The sequence below is a fragment of the Physella acuta genome, unplaced genomic scaffold (assembly GCF_028476545.2).
Source record: "Physella acuta isolate Inbredline_101_S28 unplaced genomic scaffold, ASM2847654v3 ptg000811l, whole genome shotgun sequence".
In the NCBI taxonomy this organism is placed as follows: Eukaryota; Metazoa; Mollusca; class Gastropoda; family Physidae; genus Physella; species Physella acuta.
In genome coordinates, this window is record NW_026732329.1 from 182,147 (window position 1) to 206,177 (window position 24,031).

A 24,031-nucleotide genomic window follows, 5' to 3' on the forward strand; every position below is an offset into this window, starting at 1 on the left:
TAGATGGACGTAATAAACCTGATATTTTAGTGATGATATGGCGTAGGCTTGCTGAGTAACTTGGAACTGGCGTGACGAAGTGACGTGACGTAGTCGTCACGATAACTTAGCACGGACGTAACTTAATCATGACGTAACGAAGGCTTTACAACTTAGCGACGAAAACGTGGATCTAACACAATGTATTAAATGAATCATTTGATATATACAGAAGTGTATGTGTGTGTGAGAGTGTGGGAGCAGTACTTATAGATCTGTTCAGAAGGTGCATGTGTATTTATGTGCCTTGGTGTGGGAGTGGCTAACGGTATTGCGACACTGCCCTATTGTGGAACTCGAGAAAACAGAAATCAAAAGAAAAGAAAACGACACCTGGTGTCATTTTGAATTAATTTTTTCTTTGTTTGCTTTCAGCTCTTTTGTAATCTTTTAATTCCTGACTAATTTATGTAGGTTGTTTAGTGTGAGAGGTTTGCATGACAGTTTGAATGTCTTCCAATGCTTGTCTACATGTATGCCAGCAAGTTCACACAATTTTATAAGTACGTTCACACTCGGAACAATTTTCCAGCAATAGACAAGAGTATCAAATGACATGCATCGTACTGTGTTACAGAGATTCTTTCTATTTTGGGATGTGCAGAAGTTTAATCAGCCTCGCCCACGCCAGTTTTTTTTTTTTTACTGCTGGTCTGGCTAGTGTTGTCGTCTGTCATACGTGATGTTGGTCTGTCATTAGGCAGTAATGGTATATAATTAGAATCTCATGAGACAATGTGGGGTGACATGACAGTTGACATAAAACTTTGTGGGGGTGACATGACTTAGTTGTCATGAGACAATGTGGGGGTGACATAACAGTTGTCATGAGACAATGTGGGGGTGACATGACTTAGTGGTCATGAGACAATGTGGGGGTGACATAACAGTTGTCATGAGACAATGTGGGGGTGACATAACAGTTGTCATGAGACAATGTGGGGGTGACATGACTTAGTGGTCATGAGACAATGTGGGGGTGACATGACTTAGTGGTCATTAGACAATGTGGGGGTGACATGACAGTTCACTAGTATAGAGTATGGTATTTATGGCGAGACAATAGAATAACTGGACCATAGCGCACAATCTGATTACTATTTGCTGTCGAACTTAACACAATAAGTGAACGAGACCTGGTCAGAAGAGTTATAATAACTTTAACTACTAACAGACTTAAAAACTTTTTTTAAGAAACTAAAAATGTGCATGTGTAAAACGTGGTAAAGTATTTGTAGAACAGGGTAACACTAGGTTGAGAATACTACAGCTGAGCCTCTTTATGAGGTGTTGACAAAACGTTACATAGACGTGAAAGTGAGCTGGTCCTGCTGAGTTTACGTTGGAGTGATCCAGACAGGGGCGCAACTCTTAAAATTAGATGCCCAAACAAATTATTTGAATTGCGTCCCCTATCTTTTAACTTTAAAAAGAGCTAAAGCAAAATATACTACTAAGATTTTTACTACCTTTATTGACCAGAAAGTCCTTTTCGATGTTGATTAAAGAATAACAGTCACTGAACCAGACCAGCAATATAATATTTAAATATTTGACTTGTGAAAAGATTAAGTTTTAACATCAAGCTATGGTGTAGTGTTGGGTAATGCATTAGGTTAGTACTATGTTTAGATTTTAATTAGGCTGTCTTGTAAGAAAGGACAAAGTTCAGTGGTTGCATAATTTATTATTGAATTATAAACAGTAATAAAAAAATGACACATTTGTATAAAAAATAAATTAAGTACATATAATTTATAAATAAATCCCTAAATAAACATGGCAGTTAAAATTTACATTCTGTAACTATGGCTTTATAATTTATAAAAATAGACAATTTTTGTTGACATTTCACTAGATGACATTATGTGACATTAAAAGTTGTGTTCATCTGATGTGTCATCTTCCTCTCCGTCACTAAAGATGACAGCAGTCAGGGACTTTAAGTCTTCCAGAACATTCCCTATACCATCTGGCAAAACATTTCATATTGGATCATTAAATAATGGAAGACATTTCTTAAAATTAAGAAAGTTATATTAATGTTTTGAGGGAGAAAACTGACCTTTTTTCTGGACACTGGTATGCAGATTATCTTTGTCGGGGAACAAGACATTTTCTGAGGTCTCAAGATCTGTCTCATGGAAGTCTTGATGCTCTTTGTGATCTTCTGGCTGATACAGATCTGTGTCATTTGGTTCCTGTAACCGGCTGGAGTCTTGTAACCGGTACGGTTCACCCCTTTCTGTTTTCAATTGGCCAATCAAACCTTCCTGCCTTAAAGTGGCCTGTCATGATGGATTATGGTCAGTTTTAAGCTGTCAAATGTAACCTTAAAGTGGCCTGTGATGATGGATTATGGTCAGTTGTAAGCTGTCAGATTTCAATGTCAAAAAACTAGATAACTTTTAACATGTTTAATCCTAACTAATAAAGTTTAAACTGTCAAAATGTACAATGACCAAGATGTCTAAAAACGACTGTATCTAAACTGAAAAAATATTCCACCCATTTACTTAATGATGACCCAACAGCCAACACAAACATCAGCCCACCACCATTAACCCCACACCTAACCACATGACACCATTAACCCTACATCTAACCACATGACACCATTAACCCTAACTGTTCCCCACACCTAACCACATTACACCATTAACCCAACACCTAACCACATGACACCATTAACCCTACACCTAGCCACAATTAACCCTACATCTAACCACATGACACCACACCTAGCCACTTGACACCATTAACCCCACACCTAACCACATGACACCATTAACCCTACATCTAACCACATGACACCATTAACCCACCACCTAACCACATGACACCACTAACCCTACACCTAACCACATGACACCATTAACCCACCACCTAACCACATGACACCATTAACCCTACACCTAACCACATGACACCATTAACCCTACACCTAACCACATGACACCATTAACCCACCACCTAACCACATGACACCATTAAACCACCACCTAACCACATGACACCATTAACCCTACATCTAACCACATGACACCATTAACCCACCACCTAACCACATGACACCATTAACCCACCACATGACACCATAATTCCACCATATGACACCATTAACCAACTACATGACACCATTAATCCTACACCTAACCACATGACACCACTAACCCTACACCTAACCACATGACACCACTAACCCTACACCTAACCACATGACACCATTAACCCACCACCTAACCACGTGACACCATTAACCCACCACCTAACCACATGACACCATTAACCCACCACATGACACCATAATTCCACCATATGACACCATTAACCAACTACATGACACCATTAATCCTACACCTAACCACATGACACCACTAACCCTACACCTAACCACATGACACCACTAACCCTACACCTAACCACATGACACCATTAACCCACCACCTAACCACATGACACCATTAACCCACCACCTAACCACATGACATCACTAACCCTACACCTAACCACATGACACCATTAACCCACCACCTAACCACATGACACCATTAACCCACCACATGACACCATAATTCCACCACATGACACCATTAACCAACTACATGACACCATTAATCCTACACCTAACCACATGACACCATTAACCCACCACCTAACCACGTGACACCATTAACCCACCACATGACACCATAATTCCTCCACCTGACACCATTAACCCACCACATGACACCATAATTCCACCACATGACACCATTAACCAACTACATGACACCATTAATCCTACACCTAACCACATGACACCACTAACCCTACACCTAACCACATGACACCATTAACCCAACACCTAACCACATGACACCATTAACCCACCACCTAACCACATGACACCATTAACCCACCACCTAACCATGTGACACCATTAACCCACCACATGACACCATAATTCCACCACATGACACCATTAACCAACCACATGACACCATTAATCCTACACCTAACCACATGACACCACTAACCCTACACCTAACCACATGACACCATTAACCCTACACCTAACCACATGACACCATTAACCCACCACCTAACCACATGACACCATTAACCCACCACCTAACCACATGACACCATTAACCCTACACCTAACAACATGACACCATTAAGCCTACACCTAACCACATGTCACCATTAACCATACACCTAACCACATGACACCATTAACCATACACCTAACCACATGACACCATTAACCCTACACCTAACCAACTGACACCATTAACCCTACACCTAACCACAAGACACCATAAACCCACCACAAGACACCATTAACCCTACACCTAACTACATGACACCATTAACCCTAACTGTTCCCTACACCTAACCACATTAACCCTACACCTAACCACTTTACACCATAAACCCACCACAAGACACTATTAACCCTACACCTAACCACATGACACCATTAACCCTACACCTAACCACATGACACCATAAACCCACCACATGACACCATTGACCCCACACCTAACCACAAGACACCATAAACCCACCATCATGATGTTCCTCTCCTTCTCCGTACTTAAAAGTTTGACCTGCAGCTGCTGTAACTGGCTGTTCAAATGTTTTTCTGTTGTCTCAAGCAGCTCTTTGGCTCTCTCAACCTCTCGTCTATGGTTGCGCTCCATTTGGCGCAGGGATATGACTGGTACATACAACATATGAGTGTTATATATAACAAATGACTGTTACATACAACATATGACTGTTATACACAACATGTGACTGTTATATACAACATATGACTGCTATATTCAACATATGACTGCTAGACACAATATATGACTGTTATATACAACATGAATCTGCTGTTTATATGAAAATATTAACTCTTACAAGAGTTAGCTCACCTGTCTGGTTACAAAAAATGTGACTTTTAACTGATTCTTAAGAAATAACTATACCACATTCTTTGCATGAACTGATAAAACCTAAAACTCATCATCTCATAAAATTTGTTCATGAAACCACAATAACAGCACATAAGCAAAAAATACACAAATAAAAACTCTAATCTTACCTGCTTTAGCATGTTCTCGTTTTGAATCATTTAATTTTCTTTCCAACTCTGACAATTTTTCTTGCCAAACGGCTTCATCTTTTAGTCTTTGGTCTCCCAGAACTTAAAGAGAAAGTTTCTAATGTTGTAACAGATTATACCATAATTGATTTTAAACCATCAAATAAAAATTACAAGCAGAGTAAGAAAAAAAATAAGTTGTTGAATTACCAGTTTCAAGCCCTTTAGCATGTCGGTCTAAATCTTTCTTCAGTTTTACAATAATTTCTGTCTTTTCCTGGTTTTCTTCCCTTAGAATGTGGAGCTCTTCAGTCAAGTGAGAGCACATCTGTAACAAGATGATAACAAACAGATTTGTTTGACCACAGTTACTGGCTCATACACAGAGACAAACATTTGAAAAAGTTTGTTGCGTATTATCTATGTTTAAAGAATTTAAGTCATTATCAACTGAATTTAAAGTTAGTGAAGTTGGTTTTAATAAATAATATAAACAGTGCAGCAAAGGCAGCTGGGCATAGTGATGACCACAGCGAATGCCAGGTAATTGAAATAGATGAACTCTACATCATCTGCGTCATGTGTCTTGGGTAGAACAGCAAATGATGATAATAAATATGATATACAATAGGACCAAGTATTGTAAAGTTGCCAGTTTGCTACCTTAAATATGATATACAATAGGACCAAGTTTTGTAAAGTTGCCAGTTTGTTACCTTAGACTTCTGCTGTACATCCAGTTCTAGCTCCTCCACTGTTTTCTTCAGGCTTGAGCTCTCTACAGCATCTGTCAAAGGGAAACAGGCAATTTGTTGTACACAGGAAACAGGCAATTTGTTGTACACAGGAAACAGGCAATTTGTTGTACACAGGAAACAGGCAATTTGTTGTACACAGGAAACTGGCAATTTGTTGTACACAGGAAACAGGCAATTTGTTGTACACAGGAAACAGGTAATTTGTTGTACACAGGAAACAGGCAATTTGTTGTACACAGGAAACAGGCATTTTGTTGTACACAGGAAACAGGCAATTTGTTGTACACAGGAAACAAATACAGTAAGTTTTCTTGGGGAAACATTTATGCTGTTGGCCATACGTTTTAGGACTAAAGCAGACAATCTGGCATACTGTGTACGTGTGCAGCCAATACAATATAAAGAAAAAATAATTATAAAATCTGAAATCATCTCACAAGAGTTCTTGAACTCTGTCAGTCTCTGTGTCCACCTGGTGGAATCTTCCTCAACCTGCAGCGCCAGAAGGTCACGTTCTTTCATCACTTTCTCCAGCTCTTGACACAGGTAGTTCTCACTGACGACAGAGACAGGTAATTAGTAGTACAGAGACAGGTAATTAGTACAGAGACAGGTAATTAGTAGTACAGAGACGGGTAATTAGTAGTACAGAGACAGGTAAGTAGTAGTACAGAGACAGGTAATTAGTAGTACAGAGACAGGTAAGTAGTAGTACAGAGATGGGTAATTAGTAGTACAGAGACAGGTAATTAGTAGTACAGAGACAGGTAAGTAATAGTACAGAGACAGGTAATTAGTAGTACAGAGACAGGTAATTAGTAGTACAGAGACAGGTAATTAGTAGTACAGAGACAGGTAAGTAGTAGTACAGAGATGGGTAATTAGTAGTACAGAGACAGGTAATTAGTAGCACAGAGACAGGTAATTAGTAGCACAGAGACGGGTAATTAGTAGCACAGAGACGGGTAGTTCTTACTAGCAAGGAGATACCAAATTACCCTTAGGACAATAAAACTAAATATGTAGTTTGTTAACTTGTCAAGCACCCCTCCATTAGGACAGGTGAAGTAGAGTTCACCTGGAACAATGCCGAAATCAATCAGTTGTGGCTCTTGTACATTCTCCAGTCTGGAGATGAGGATCCACTAACAAGTAGATTTAACCTGGATGTCTTTGGGTTTGTTCTTGTATGTTCTAGCCCTTGACCACCCAGCTTTGTTTATTTTGATGTGCAGTGAGTGAGTACACCAGGCAGAAAAAAAGTGTTTACCTTTTATCTGCAGGTGATGACTGGGGCTGGATGGGTTCATCCAGGCTAATGCTGAAAGCTGATTTCCTCATGAGTTGAGCTAGAGAGGATATGTGGAATCACATCAAGATTTCTACAATAAATCTTATTTATGTCAAGAAAAAATCCACAATTTGTATTACAATATGGCGAGGCAGTGAACTGAGATTATAAAATTTAGAAAATTATGTCTTTATACATTCCTTACTTGTGCTTTTAGTTCAGCAGTTAAAAAACTGACAAGAACCACTGAGGAAAGTTTCCCCTGTAGTGCACACTAAACAAATTCTATACCTTTTAACAGTTCCATGCGACTGGTTGCAAAACTAATGCGTTGACACATTGTCTTTAAAACTTTAGATTTCTCCTCAAGAATTTTCATCTTCTCTTCCATTTGTAGTTGGTTGCTGTACGGGATTAAGATACATTTGTAACCATTAATTGTTATACAGTTATACAGCAGTCAATGATTTTTAAGGCAAAAAATGATAGGACAAATCTCTGAGAATCAAACAATGCCAATAAACATTTGTTAAAATTTCAAACAAAAACACCACCAAACATCTGAACCAAATAAAAACTGACCTCAACACAAAATCTGAATAAAAAAAAAACTGACCTCAACACAAAATCTGCATCAAATAAAAACTGACCTCTGTACAAACTCCACAAGAGACAAAAACTGACCTCTGTACAAACTCCACAAGAGACAAAAACTGACCTCTGTACAAACTCCACAAGAGACAAAAACTGACCTCTGTACAAACTCCACAAGAGACAAAAACTGACCTCTGTACAAACTCCACAAGAGACAAAAACTGACCTCTGTACAAACTCCACAAGAGACAAAAACTGACCTCTGTACAAACTCCACAAGAGACAAAAACTGACCTCTGTACAAACTCCACAAGACAAAAACTGACCTCTGTACAAACTCCACAAGAGACAAAAACTGACCTCTGTACAAACTCCACCAGAGACAAAAACTGACCTCTGTACAAACTCCACAAGAGACAAAAACTGACCTCTGTACAAACTCCACAAGAGACAAAAACTGACCTCTGTACAAACTCCACAAGAGACAAAAACTGACCTCTGTACAAACTCCACCAGAGACAAAAACTGACCTCTGTACAAACTCCACAAGAGACAAAAACTGACCTCTGTACAAACTCCACCAGAGACAAAAACTGACCTCTGTACAAACTCCACAAGAGACAAAAACTGACCTCTGTACAAACTCCACCAGAGACAAAAACTGACCTCTGTACAAACTCCACAAGAGACAAAAACTGACCTCTGTACAAACTCCACAAGAGACAAAAACTGACCTCTGTACAAACTCCACAAGAGACAAAAACTGACCTCTGTACAAACTCCACAAGAGACAAAAACTGACCTCTGTACAAACTCCACAAGAGACAAAAACTGACCTCTGTACAAACTCCACAAGAGACAAAAACTGACCTCTGTACAAAATCCACAAGAGACAAAAACTGACCTCTGTACAAAATCCACAAGAGACAAAAACTGACCTCTGTACAAACTCCACAAGAGACAAAAACTGACCTCTGTACAAAATCCACAAGAGACAAAAACTGACCTCTGTACAAACTCCACAAGAGACAAAAACTGACCTCTGTACAAACTCCACAAGAGACAAAAACTGACCTCTGTACAAACTCCACAAGAGACAAAAACTGACCTCTGTACAAACTCCACAAGAGACAAAAACTGACCTCTGTACAAACTCCACAAGAGACAAAAACTGACCTCTGTACAAACTCCACAAGAGACAAAAACTGACCTCTGTACAAACTCCACAAGAGACAAAAACTGACCTCTGTACAAACTCCACAAGAGACAAAAACTGACCTCTGTACAAACTCCACAAGAGACAAAAACTGACCTCTGTACAAACTCCACAAGAGACAAAAACTGACCTCTGTACAAACTCCACAAGAGACAAAAACTGACCTCTGTACAAACTCCACAAGAGACAAAAACTGACCTCTGTACAAACTCCACAAGAGCCATCACACAAAAACTGACCTCTGTACAAACTCCACAAGAGCCATCACACAAAAACTGACCTCTGTACAAACTCCACAAGAGCCATCACACAAAAACTGACCTCTGTACAAACTCCACAAGAGACAAAAACTGACCTCTGTACAAACTCCACAAGAGACAAAAACTGACCTCTGTACAAACTCCACAAGAGACAAAAACTGACCTCTGTACAAACTCAACAAGAGACAAAAACTGACCTCTGTACAAACTCCACTAGAGACAAAAACTGACCTCTGTACAAACTCCACAAGAGACAAAAACTGACCTCTGTACAAACTCCACAAGAGACAAAAACTGACCTCTGTACAAACTCCACAAGAGACAAAAACTGACCTCTGTACAAACTCCACAAGAGACAAAAACTGACCTCTGTACAAACTCCACAAGAGACAAAAACTGACCTCTGTACAAACTCCACAAGACAAAAACTGACCTCTGTACAAACTCCACAAGAGACAAAAACTGACCTCTGTACAAACTCCACAAGAGACAAAAACTGACCTCTGGACAAACTCCACAAGAGACAAAAACTGACCTCTGTACAAACTCCACAAGAGACAAAAACTGACCTCTGTACAAACTCCACAAGAGACAAAAACTGACCTCTGTACAAACTCCACAAGACAAAAACTGACCTCTGTACAAACTCCACAAGAGACAAAAACTGACCTCTGTACAAACTCCACAAGAGACAAAAACTGACCTCTGGACAAACTCCACAAGAGACAAAAACTGACCTCTGTACAAACTCCACAAGAGACAAAAACTGACCTCTGGACAAACTCCACAAGAGACAAAAACTGACCTCTGTACAAACTCCACAAGAGACAAAAACTGACCTCTGGACAAGCTCCACAAGACAAAAACTGACCTCTGTACAAAATCCACAAGAGACAAAAACTGACCTCTGTACAAAATCCACAAGAGACAAAAACTGACCTCTGTACAAACTCCACAAGAGACAAAAACTGACCTCTGGACAAACTCCACAAGACAAAAACTGACCTCTGTACAAAATCCACAAGAGACAAAAACTGACCTCTGTACAAACTCCACAAGAGACAAAAACTGACCTCTGTACAAACTCCACAAGAGACAAAAACTGACCTCTGTACAAACTCCACAAGAGACAAAAACTGACCTCTGTACAAACTCCACAAGAGACAAAAACTGACCTCTGTACAAACTCCACCAGAGACAAAAACTGACCTCTGTACAAACTCCACAAGAGACAAAAACTGACCTCTGGACAAACTCCACAAGAGACAAAAACTGACCTCTGTACAAACTCCACAAGAGACAAAAACTGACCTCTGTACAAACTCCACAAGACAAAAACTGACCTCTGTACAAACTCCACAAGACAAAAACTGACCTCTGTACAAACTCCACAAGAGACAAAAACTGACCTCTGTACAAACTCCACAAGAGACAAAAACTGACCTCTGTACAAACTCCACAAGAGACAAAAACTGACCTCTGTACAAACTCCACAAGAGACAAAAACTGACCTCTGGACAAACTCCACAAGAGACAAAAACTGACCTCTGTACAAACTCCACAAGACAAAAACTGACCTCTGTACAAACTCCACAAGAGACAAAAACTGACCTCTGTACAAACTCCACAAGAGACAAAAACTGACCTCTGTACAAACTCCACAAGACAAAAACTGACCTCTGTACAAACTCCACAAGAGACAAAAACTGACCTCTGTACAAACTCCACAAGAGACAAAAACTGACCTCTGGACAAACTCCACAAGAGACAAAAACTGACCTCTGTACAAACTCCACAAGAGACAAAAACTGACCTCTGTACAAACTCCACAAGAGACAAAAACTGACCTCTGTACAAACTCCACAAGACAAAAACTGACCTCTGTACAAACTCCACAAGAGACAAAAACTGACCTCTGTACAAACTCCACAAGAGACAAAAACTGACCTCTGGACAAACTCCACAAGAGACAAAAACTGACCTCTGTACAAACTCCACAAGAGACAAAAACTGACCTCTGGACAAACTCCACAAGAGACAAAAACTGACCTCTGTACAAACTCCACAAGAGACAAAAACTGACCTCTGGACAAACTCCACAAGACAAAAACTGACCTCTGTACAAAATCCACAAGAGACAAAAACTGACCTCTGTACAAAATCCACAAGAGACAAAAACTGACCTCTGTACAAACTCCACAAGAGACAAAAACTGACCTCTGGACAAACTCCACAAGACAAAAACTGACCTCTGTACAAAATCCACAAGAGACAAATACTGACCTCTGTACAAACTCCACAAGAGACAAAAACTGACCTCTGTACAAACTCCACAAGAGACAAAAACTGACCTCTGGACAAACTCCACAAGAGACAAAAACTGACCTCTGTACAAACTCCACAAGAGACAAAAACTGACCTCTGTACAAACTCCACAAGACAAAAACTGACCTCTGTACAAACTCCACAAGACAAAAACTGACCTCTGTACAAACTCCACAAGAGACGAAAACTGACCTCTGTACAAACTCCACAAGAGACAAAAACTGACCTCTGTACAAACTCCACAAGAGACAAAAACTGACCTCTGTACAAACTCCACAAGAGACAAAAACTGACCTCTGGACAAACTCCACAAGAGACAAAAACTGACCTCTGTACAAACTCCACAAGAGACAAAAACTGACCTCTGTACAAACTCCACAAGAGACAAAAACTGACCTCTGTACAAACTCCACCAGAGACAAAAACTGACCTCTGTACAAACTCCACAAGAGACAAAAACTGACCTCTGTACAAACTCCACAAGAGACAAAAACTGACCTCTGTACAAACTCCACAAGAGACAAAAACTGACCTCTGTACAAACTCCACTAGAGACAAAAACTGACCTCTGTACAAACTCCACAAGAGACAAAAACTGACCTCTGTACAAACTCCACAAGAGACAAAAACTGACCTCTGTACAAACTCAACAAGAGACAAAAACTGACCTCTGTACAAACTTCACAAGAGACAAAAACTGACCTCTGTACAAACTCCACAAGAGACAAAAACTGACCTCTGTACAAACTCCACAAGAGACAAAAACTGACCTCTGTACAAACTCCACCAGAGACAAAAACTGACCTCTGTACAAACTCCACAAGAGACAAAAACTGACCTCTGTACAAACTCCACAAGACACAAAAACTGACCTCTGTACAAACTCCACAAGAGACAAAAACTGACCTCTGTACAAACTCCACAAGAGACAAAAACTGACCTCTGTACAAACTCCACCAGAGACAAAAACTGACCTCTGTACAAACTCCACAAGAGACAAAAACTGACCTCTGTACAAACTCCACAAGACACAAAAACTGACCTCTGTACAAACTCCACCAGAGACAAAAACTGACCTCTGTACAAACTCCACAAGAGACAAAAACTGACCTCTGTACAAACTCCACAAGACACAAAAACTGACCTCTGTACAAACTCCACAAGACAAAAACTGACCTCTGTACAAACTCCACAAGAGACAAAAACTGACCTCTGTACAAACTCCACTAGAGACAAAAACTGACCTCTGGACAAACTCCACAAGAGACAAAAACTGACCTCTGTACAAACTCCACCAGAGACAAAAACTGACCTCTGTACAAACTCCACAAGAGACAAAAACTGACCTCTGTACAAACTCCACAAGAGACAAAAACTGACCTCTGTACAAAATCCACAAGACAAAAACTGACCTCTGTACAAACTCCACAAGAGACAAAAACTGACCTCTGTACAAAATCCACAAGACAAAAACTGACCTCTGTACAAACTCCACAAGAGACAAAAACTGACCTCTGTACAAACTCCACAAGAGACAAAAACTGACCTCTGTACAAACTCCACAAGAGACAAAAACTGACCTCTGTACAAAATCCACAAGACAAAAACTGACCTCTGTACAAACTCCACAAGAGACAAAAACTGACCTCTGTACAAACTCCACAAGAGACAAAAACTGACCTCTGTACAAACTCCACAAGAGACAAAAACTGACCTCTGTACAAACTCCACAAGAGACAAAAACTGACCTCTGTACAAAATCCACAAGACAAAAACTGACCTCTGTACAAACTCCACAAGAGACAAAAACTGACCTCTGTACAAACTCCACAAGAGACAAAAACTGACCTCTGTACAAACTCCACAAGACAAAAACTGACCTCTGTACAAACTCCACAAGAGACAAAAACTGACCTCTGTACAAACTCCACAAGACAAAAACTGACCTCTGTACAAACTCCACAAGAGACAAAAACTGACCTCTGTACAAACTCCACAAGACAAAAACTGACCTCTGTACAAACTCCACAAGAGACAAAAACTGACCTCTGTACAAACTCCACAAGAGACAAAAACTGACCTCTGTACAAACTCCACAAGAGACAAAAACTGACCTCTGTACAAACTCCACAAGAGACAAAAACTGACCTCTGTACAAACTCCACAAGAGACAAAAACTGACCTCTGTACAAACTCCACAAGAGACAAAAACTGACCTCTGTACAAACTCCACAAGAGACAAAAACTGACCTCTGTACAAACTCCACAAGAGACAAAAACTGACCTCTGTACAAACTCCACAAGAGACAAAAACTGACCTCTGTACAAACTCCCAAGAGACAAAAACTGACCTCTGTACAAACTCCACAAGAGACAAAAACTGACCTCTGTACAAACTCCACAAGAGACAAAAACTGACCTCTGTACAAACTCCACAAGAGACAAAAACTGACCTCTGTACAAACTCCACAAGAGACAAAAACTGACCTCTGTACAAACTCCACAAGAGACAAAAACTGACCTCTGTACAAACTCCACAAGAGACAAAAACTGACCTCTGGACAAACTCCACAAGAGACAAAAACTGACCTCTGTACAAACTCCACAAGAGACAAAAACTGACCTCTGTACAAACTCCACAAGACAAAAACTGACCTCTGTACAAACTCCACAAGAGACAAAAACTGACCTCTGTACAAACTCCACAAGAGACAAAAACTGACCTCTGTACAAACTCCACAAGAGCCATCACACAAAAACTGACCTCTGTACAAACTCCACAAGAGACAAAAACTGACCTCTGTACAAACTCCACAAGAGACAAAAACTGACCTCTGTACAAACTCAACAAGAGACAAAAACTGACCTCTGTACAAACTCCACAAGAGACAAAAACTGACCTCTGTACAAACTCCACAAGAGACAAAAACTGACCTCTGTACAAACTCCACAAGAGACAAAAACTGACCTCTGTACAAACTCCACAAGAGACAAAAACTGACCTCTGTACAAACTCCACAAGAGACAAAAACTGACCTCTGTACAAACTCCACAAGAGACAAAAACTGACCTCTGTACAAACTCCACAAGAGACAAAAACTGACCTCTGTACAAACTCCACAAGAGACAAAAACTGACCTCTGTACAAACTCCACAAGAGACAAAAACTGACCTCTGTACAAACTCCACAAGAGACAAAAACTGACCTCTGTACAAACTCCACAAGACAAAAACTGACCTCTGTACAAACTCCACAAGAGACAAAAACTGACCTCTGTACAAACTCCACAAGACAAAAACTGACCTCTGTACAAACTCCACAAGAGACAAAAACTGACCTCTGTACAAACTCCACAAGAGACAAAAACTGACCTCTGTACAAACTCCACAAGAGACAAAAACTGACCTCTGTACAAACTCCACAAGAGACAAAAACTGACCTCTGTACAAACTCCACAAGAGACAAAAACTGACCTCTGTACAAACTCCACAAGAGACAAAAACTGACCTCTGTACAAACTCCACAAGAGACAAAAACTGACCTCTGTACAAACTCCACAAGAGACAAAAACTGACCTCTGTACAAACTCCACAAGAGACAAAAACTGACCTCTGTACAAAATCCACAAGACAAAAACTGACCTCTGTACAAACTCCACAAGAGACAAAAACTGACCTCTGTACAAACTCCACCAGAGACAAAAACTGACCTCTGTACAAACTCCACCAGAGACAAAAACTGACCTCTGTACAAACTCCACAAGAGACAAAAACTGACCTCTGTACAAACTCCACAAGAGACAAAAACTGACCTCTGTACAAACTCCACAAGAGACAAAAACTGACCTCTGTACAAACTCCACAAGAGACAAAAACTGACCTCTGTACAAACTCCACAAGAGACAAAAACTGACCTCTGTACAAACTCCACAAGAGACAAAAACTGACCTCTGTACAAACTCCACAAGAGACAAAAACTGACCTCTGTACAAACTCCACAAGAGACAAAAACTGACCTCTGTACAAACTCCACAAGAGACAAAAACTGACCTCTGTACAAACTCCACAAGAGACAAAAACTGACCTCTGTACAAACTCCACAAGAGACAAAAACTGACCTCTGTACAAACTCCACAAGAGACAAAAACTGACCTCTGTACAAACTCCACAAGAGACAAAAACTGACCTCTGTACAAACTCCACAAGAGACAAAAACTGACCTCTGTACAAACTCCACCAGAGACAAAAACTGACCTCTGTACAAACTCCACAAGAGACAAAAACTGACCTCTGTACAAACTCCACAAGAGACAAAAACTGACCTCTGTACAAACTCCACAAGAGACAAAAACTGACCTCTGTACAAACTCCACAAGAGACAAAAACTGACCTCTGTACAAACTCCACAAGAGACAAAAACTGACCTCTGTACAAACTCCACAAGAGACAAAAACTGACCTCTGTACAAACTCCACAAGAGACAAAAACTGACCTCTGTACAAACTCCACAAGAGACAAAAACTGACCTCTGTACAAACTCCACAAGAGACAAAAACTGACCTCTGTACAAACTCCACAAGACAAAAACTGACCTCTGTACAAACTCCACAAGAGACAAAAACTGACCTCTGTACAAACTTCACAAGACAAAAACTGACCTCTGTACAAACTCCACAAGACAAAAACTGACCTCTGTACAAACTCCACAAGAGACAAAAACTGACCTCTGTACAAACTCCACAAGAGACAAAAACTGACCTCTGTACAAACTCCACAAGACAAAAACTGACCTCTGTACAAACTCCACCAGAGACAAAAACTGACCTCTGTACAAACTCCACAAGACAAAAACTGACCTCTGTACAAACTCCACAAGAGACAAAAACTGACCTCTGTACAAACTCCACAAGACAAAAACTGACCTCTGTACAAACTCAACAAGAGACAAAAACTGACCTCTGTACAAACTCCACAAGACAAAAACTGACCTCTGGACAAACTCCACAAGAGACAAAAACTGACCTCTGTACAAACTCCACAAGAGACAAAAACTGACCTCTGTACAAACTCCACAAGAGACAAAAACTGACCTCTGTACAAACTCCACAAGAGACAAAAACTGACCTCTGTACAAACTCCACAAGAGACAAAAACTGACCTCTGTACAAACTCCACAAGAGACAAAAACTGACCTCTGTACAAACTCCACAAGAGACAAAAACTGACCTCTGTACAAACTCCACAAGACAAAAACTGACCTCTGTACAAACTCCACAAGAGACAAAAACTGACCTCTGTACAAACTTCACAAGACAAAAACTGACCTCTGTACAAACTCCACAAGACAAAAACTGACCTCTGTACAAACTCCACAAGAGACAAAAACTGACCTCTGTACAAACTCCACAAGAGACAAAAACTGACCTCTGTACAAACTCCACAAGACAAAAACTGACCTCTGTACAAACTCCACCAGAGACAAAAACTGACCTCTGTACAAACTCCACAAGACAAAAACTGACCTCTGTACAAACTCCACAAGAGACAAAAACTGACCTCTGTACAAACTCCACAAGACAAAAACTGACCTCTGTACAAACTCAACAAGAGACAAAAACTGACCTCTGTACAAACTCCACAAGACAAAAACTGACCTCTGGACAAACTCCACAAGAGACAAAAACTGACCTCTGTACAAACTCCACAAGAGACAAAAACTGACCTCTGTACAAACTCCACAAGAGACAAAAACTGACCTCTGTACAAACTCCACAAGAGACAAAAACTGACCTCTGTACAAACTCCACAAGAGACAAAAACTGACCTCTGTACAAACTCCACAAGAGACAAAAACTGACCTCTGTACAAACTCCACAAGAGACAAAAACTGACCTCTGTACAAACTCCACAAGAGACAAAAACTGACCTCTGTACAAACTCCACAAGAGACAAAAACTGACCTCTGTACAAACTCCACAAGAGACAAAAACTGACCTCTGTACAAACTCCACAAGAGACAAAAACTGACCTCTGTACAAACTCCACCAGAGACAAAAACTGACCTCTGTACAAACTCCACAAGACAAAAACTGACCTCTGTACAAACTCCACAAGAGACAAAAACTGACCTCTGTACAAACTCCACAAGACAAAAACTGACCTCTGTACAAACTCAACAAGAGACAAAAACTGACCTCTGTACAAACTCCACAAGACAAAAACTGACCTCTGGACAAACTCCACAAGAGACAAAAACTGACCTCTGTACAAACTCCACAAGAGACAAAAACTGACCTCTGTACAAACTCCACAAGAGACAAAAACTGACCTCTGTACAAACTCCACAAGAGACAAAAACTGACCTCTGTACAAACTCCACAAGAGACAAAAACTGACCTCTGTACAAACTCCACAAGAGACAAAAACTGACCTCTGTACAAACTCCACAAGAGACAAAAACTGACCTCTGTACAAACTCCACAAGAGACAAAAACTGACCTCTGTACAAACTCCACAAGAGACAAAAACTGACCTCTGTACAAACTCCACAAGAGACAAAAACTGACCTCTGTACAAACTCCACAAGAGACAAAAACTGACCTCTGTACAAACTCCACCAGAGACAAAAACTGACCTCTGTACAAACTCCACAAGAGACAAAAACTGACCTCTGTACAAACTCCACAAGAGACAAAAACTGACCTCTGTACAAACTCCACAAGAGACAAAAACTGACCTCTGTACAAACTCCACAAGAGACAAAAACTGACCTCTGTACAAACTCCACAAGAGACAAAAACTGACCTCTGTACAAACTCCACAAGAGACAAAAACTGACCTCTGTACAAACTCCACAAGAGACAAAAACTGACCTCTGTACAAACTCCACAAGAGACAAAAACTGACCTCTGTACAAACTCCACCAGAGACAAAAACTGACCTCTGTACAAACTCCACAAGACAAAAACTGACCTCTGTACAAACTCCACAAGAGACAAAAACTGACCTCTGTACAAACTCCACAAGACAAAAACTGACCTCTGTACAAACTCAACAAGAGACAAAAACTGACCTCTGTACAAACTCCACAAGACAAAAACTGACCTCTGGACAAACTCCACAAGAGACAAAAACTGACCTCTGTACAAACTCCACAAGAGACAAAAACTGACCTCTGTACAAACTCCACAAGAGACAAAAACTGACCTCTGTACAAACTCCACAAGAGACAAAAACTGACCTCTGTACAAACTCCACAAGAGACAAAAACTGACCTCTGTACAAACTCCACAAGAGACAAAAACTGACCTCTGTACAAACTCCACCAGAGACAAAAACTGACCTCTGTACAAACTCCACAAGAGACAAAAACTGACCTCTGTACAAACTCCACCAGAGACAAAAACTGACCTCTGTACAAACTCCACAAGAGACAAAAACTGACCTCTGTACAAACTCCACCAGAGACAAAAACTGACCTCTGTACAAACTCCACAAGAGACAAAAACTGACCTCTGTACAAACTCCACAAGACACAAAAACTGACCTCTGTACAAACTCCACAAGAGACAAAAACTGACCTCTGTACAAACTCCACAAGAGACAAAAACTGACCTCTGTACAAACTCCACAAGACACAAAAACTGACCTCTGTACAAACTCCACAAGAGCCATGACACAACGCTGGCTGTCCTGACTCTGGTCATCCAAACAAACGGCCACCTTGTTGACCTGGTCCAGTTCCTGCTCAAGTCTCTGTTAGAGGGTAATTAAAATATACTAATTAGTGGCACCTGGTTAATTAAAATATGCTCAGGGTAATTAAAATATACTAATTAGTGGCACCTGGTTAGTTAAAATATACTCAGGTTAATTAAAATATACTCAGGTTAAATAAAATATACTCAGGTTAATCAAAATATACTCAGGTTTATTTAAAATATACTCAGGTTAATTAAAATATGCTAATTAGTGGCACACACAAAACAAGTACAATTTATCTTAATAACTTCATGTGCTAAACTTTCAAACCATACACAAACCAACCCATGTGGCAACATTTCAACAGACCTCTTTATTGTTCAACTCCATTTGTAGTTGGGCAGATTTTTCTGTTAGAGAAAGCTTTAACATTTCCACTTGAGATTGGCTGGCATCAAGCTGCTGGGCTAAACTCATCAACTAAATGGGAGGTGTTACAATGTTAAATTCATCAACTAAATGGGAGGTGTTACAATGTTAGATTCATCAACTAATAGAAATGTTTCAAGCAAGATTCATGAACTACTAGGGAAATGTTACAATGTTAGATCCATCAGCTAAATAGGAAATATATCTAGCTAAAACAAATACTCATTTCTTCATTCTTACCCTTAAAAAATGTTCCATTAATATTATCTAAAATACAAACAAAGCCTTTTTTTAAACATCCAAATGAGAACTAAAATACATTAAAATACAAAAAACCTACCTTGAGATTGGTGTTGTTGCAATCATTTCTGTGAACCAACTCTGATGATTTCTGCTGGACCAGAAGTGCAAATACTTTCTCACGCCATCTAGATAAACAAATAACTGGTAGTATACTGATAGAGGAGAGATAAGTTCCATCAAATACCTACTACACAAGTAATTATCAGACTAGCTATAAATGTGATAGGCTACACATCACAATTCCTCAGATTACACATGATGTGCTCTAGGCACCAAGCAAGGAAGCATTGAGAACCTCAGTACTATAACAAATGATGTGTTAGAGTCACCTAACACAGAAACATTGAGGCCCTCAGTACTATAACAAATGATGTGTTAGAGTCACCTAACACAGAAGCATTGAGAACCTCAGTACTATAACAAATGATGTGTTAGAGTCACCTAACACAGAAACATTGAGGCCCTCAGTACTATAACAAATGATGTGTTAGAGTCACCTAACACAGAAACATTGAGGCCCTCAGTACTATAACAAATGATGTGTTAGAGTCACCTAACACAGAAACATTGAGGCCCTCAGTACTATAACAAATGATGTGTTAGAGTCACCTAACACAGAAGCATTGAGGCCCTCAGTACTATAACAAATGATGTGTTAGAGTCACCTAACACAGAAACATTGAGGCCCTCAGTACTATAACAAATGATGTGTTAGAGTCACCTAACACAGAAGCATTGAGGCCCTCAGTACTATAACAAATGATGTGTTAGAGTCACCTAACACAGAAACATTGAGGCCCTCAGTACTATAACAAATGATGTGTTAGAGTCACCTAACACAGAAACATTGAGAATCTCAGTACTATAACAAATGATGTGTTAGAGTCACCTAACACAGAAACATTGAGGCCCTCAGTACTATAACAAATGATGTGTTAGAGTCACCTAACACAGAAACATTGAGAATCTCAGTACTATAACAAATGATGTGCTAGCAACACAGAAGTGTTGAGGCCCTCAGTACTATAACAAATGATGTGCTAGTGGCAACTCACCTAGTGACCAGAAGGCTGTGTTGCTTTTTCTGACCATGACCTTCATCTTTTGCCTAAACACACAGAATCATTTGTAAGAATGAAGTGGAAATTTACCTCAAGAAAAAATGTACATTGTTTCTACTTGGTTTATTTTAACACTAGTATTAAAATGTTGAGTTGTAAAACTAAAACAGAACACTTTCCCATCATACTTTGCTTAATTCTGTTTCCTGTATAGCCAGAATGTGACTCAATGCTTTAAACCTGACATCCAATAACTGCAGCTCAGACTGAAGTTTTTCTTTCTCTGCCAGAGCCAGTTTCAACTTGTTGTCTACAGTTTCCTTCTCCACCCTCCACAGCTGGGCTGGCTTGTGGGTTTGTTCCGTCTCACCGATGTAAGTTTTTAGTTTACCTATCTGGTGAGCTTGATCCTTGATTGTTCGACTTTTATTTCTAGAGGAAAGTACAAATACATGCATGTTAGAAATGGCTGCATGTTAGAAATGGCTGGATGTTGCAAATAGCTCATTCTTGTTGCTGCAAGGATTATTAAACAACAGGTGTAAAAATAAAACAAATTTTCACAGAGGCTTAAATGTACAGTGTTGGTTTTTCTTGAGATTAAGTGCCAGTTGTGGTATAAGAGTAGCTATGTGTGGTCAAGTTACGCGAGCAGCACACTAATATAATAAAGCTTTAAAACTACATCAAAATTTGAGTGTGGCATTATAAATTAGTTTTTACTCGAGATAAAAATTGGTGTTGTCCCAACAATACCCATTCTACAATTTCTACCTTAGATTAAGCTCCATATTTCTTACCCAATGCTAAGCTCCAGATTATCCTACCTGAGGTCAAACTCCAGCTGAGCCACAGTTTTATCCCTCTCCTTCTGCACGCTGGTCAGCGTCTCCTCAAGTTCCATTATTCTAGCACTCAGTGAGGCTCTAGTGCTCTCTAAAGTTTTGTTCACTTGTAAAAGCTCCCTGCTTGTGTCTTCTTGAGTTCTTTGCAGCTCACTACTTAATCTGGAAAGCTTGGGGAAAAAACAACAGACAACAGCATAAAATTACCAGAGATATTTAAATCACGGAATTAAACTTAAAGATAAACCACAGAAACTATAAACTACATTTATTTAGGCTGAAGTGTTGTGCCATCTGAGAGACGAACTAAAAATGTAAACAAACCAACATACTGTCTGGTCCAGTTCATCTTCCTTCTTCTCCAGTTGTTTCTCTAACATCTTCACCTCCTTCTGATGGTCATTAGCCATCATGTCCATCTTTTGTTCCAGGTCACTAACTTCTTGGTTGTAAGCATGGCCCAGCTTCATTAGCTCTGCCCTCAAGTCTGTTATCTCCCCTGCTTGCCTCTTGATCAGTTCATCAGCATATTCATTGTGAGGTAGGGCTATGGGCAGAGCCTGAATCTTAACAAAAAATTGGAAAATAAGTTATCACTGAACATTTAATAAATAAATAATTGATAGATTTAATTTAACCGGGACTAATAAGAATTTAAAAACAAATTACCATAAAGTTTTTTTTTAAATTGTGAGAAAACTTACTTGGTTCGAATGAGGCACAGCATCTTGTAATAATCTACAGAAAAGAAAATAGTACTCAGAAGCTGATTCCAAATCAAAATAAAACTATAGATTTAAAATATTTTAAGCTTTCTTTTGTTTTTTAATATATGAATCTTGATGATCTCAGCAATGTTACGAGCAAGACATCTTTAGATCCTAGTCTTTTCAACCCTAACCTCTTGCACCTGAGCTGCACTTACTTTATCTTTTTGTTTTCTTGCTCAAGTTGTTTGATTTGTTTCTTCATTACCTCCAGCTCTGTATGGGATACCAAAGGTTTTTCAAACTCTGATGGTGGAAGAAGAACATTCCCTTGTACTGATAAGATTAAAAAAATGATTAATGACATTCGTGTAGTGCTTGAGAAGAAAAATAGTCATAACTAATAAAAGAAAAAATAAATTAAAATACATGTATAGTAATTAAAAAATTTCAAAGTTAATTAACTAAAAACTATATAGGCCTATATAACATTGGAGAATGGTAGATTGTGGTGCTGTTTAGTTGACATGAAATTTAGGCACTGATGTTTTGGTTGTCATAAGCTCTGCTTGTGTTGCAATTCTTCTATGCAGTATTGGTGGTTTGTTCTACATCTAGGAAGATTTCACTAGCTTGACGGATCAATACGTTTTATTTTCCAAACAGAATTTAAGTAACTCAGCACAAATATGTCACGTTTCCAACAACACAACTTATCCGCTACAGGTCCTAACTAAAAGAGGAACTATCATTACTATTTATAGTCCCTGCCCTCTAGCACTAGCATCAAGTCTTCACTCAATTCATTCTCAGTATGGTATTGTGATGCTCAATGCTCTGTCCTACTTTAGTCTCAAAGCGCCAAATTCAACGACAGAATATTACCCGAGAAACAGACAGACACACATATGTCTTCTTCATGAGTTTCAGCAGACAGGACTTTTCTGCCACTTTGGCGGGCCAGTGGCACACTGCACAGTCAACGCAATTTAAATTAATTTATAATTTGTTTAAAACATTGACACACGACGGAGCGTCATTACAAAGTTTTCGTGGCACTCTGCTATTGTGAATAATTTCAGCAAAAAGCAATTGAATTTAAAATTTACTGGTACGTACAATTATTCAAATTTAGGCGAGTGATCATAAAATCGTCAGGTTTATTCATATTTGCTGCCATTTTGTGTCCAAGCTAAACAACTCGTATGTCGTAAAGCGATCAAAAAGTGGCGGGGGGGGGTCGAATAAAAAAAAATATGACATATTGTGTTCTTGAATCTATTAGTAGATCTAGATCTACTAATAGATTCAAGAACATTAGGTTCATTATGTTTCGGTAAAAACGATTAAACGTAAACGGTAAAAGTGATTAAATAAAAGTAAAGTCTAATTTTGATCGCGACAACTGTTGTAAAAAAATAA

At 39.4% G+C, this 24,031-nt stretch overlaps 1 protein-coding gene across 1 annotated transcript; it reads right to left on the reverse strand.

Moving 5' to 3' along the window:
- Window positions 1-1,710: 1,710 nt before the first annotated feature.
- Window positions 1,711-23,814, reverse strand: LOC131951400 (coiled-coil alpha-helical rod protein 1). Its single transcript, XM_059313802.1, has 19 exons — window positions 23,729-23,814; window positions 22,828-22,945; window positions 22,607-22,640; window positions 22,235-22,468; window positions 21,885-22,072; window positions 21,246-21,489; window positions 21,052-21,104; window positions 20,034-20,121; window positions 19,634-19,744; window positions 19,212-19,318; window positions 7,460-7,572; window positions 7,148-7,226; window positions 6,315-6,433; window positions 5,836-5,906; window positions 5,330-5,447; window positions 5,120-5,221; window positions 4,593-4,744; window positions 2,105-2,327; window positions 1,711-2,011 (listed from the first exon to the last, which is right to left on the reverse strand). The coding sequence occupies exons 1-19, from the start codon at window positions 23,787-23,789 to the stop codon at window positions 1,914-1,916; spliced, it is 2,313 nt and encodes a 770-aa protein (XP_059169785.1). The 5' UTR covers window positions 23,790-23,814; the 3' UTR covers window positions 1,711-1,913.
- Between the last annotated feature and the right edge of the window lie 217 nt (window positions 23,815-24,031).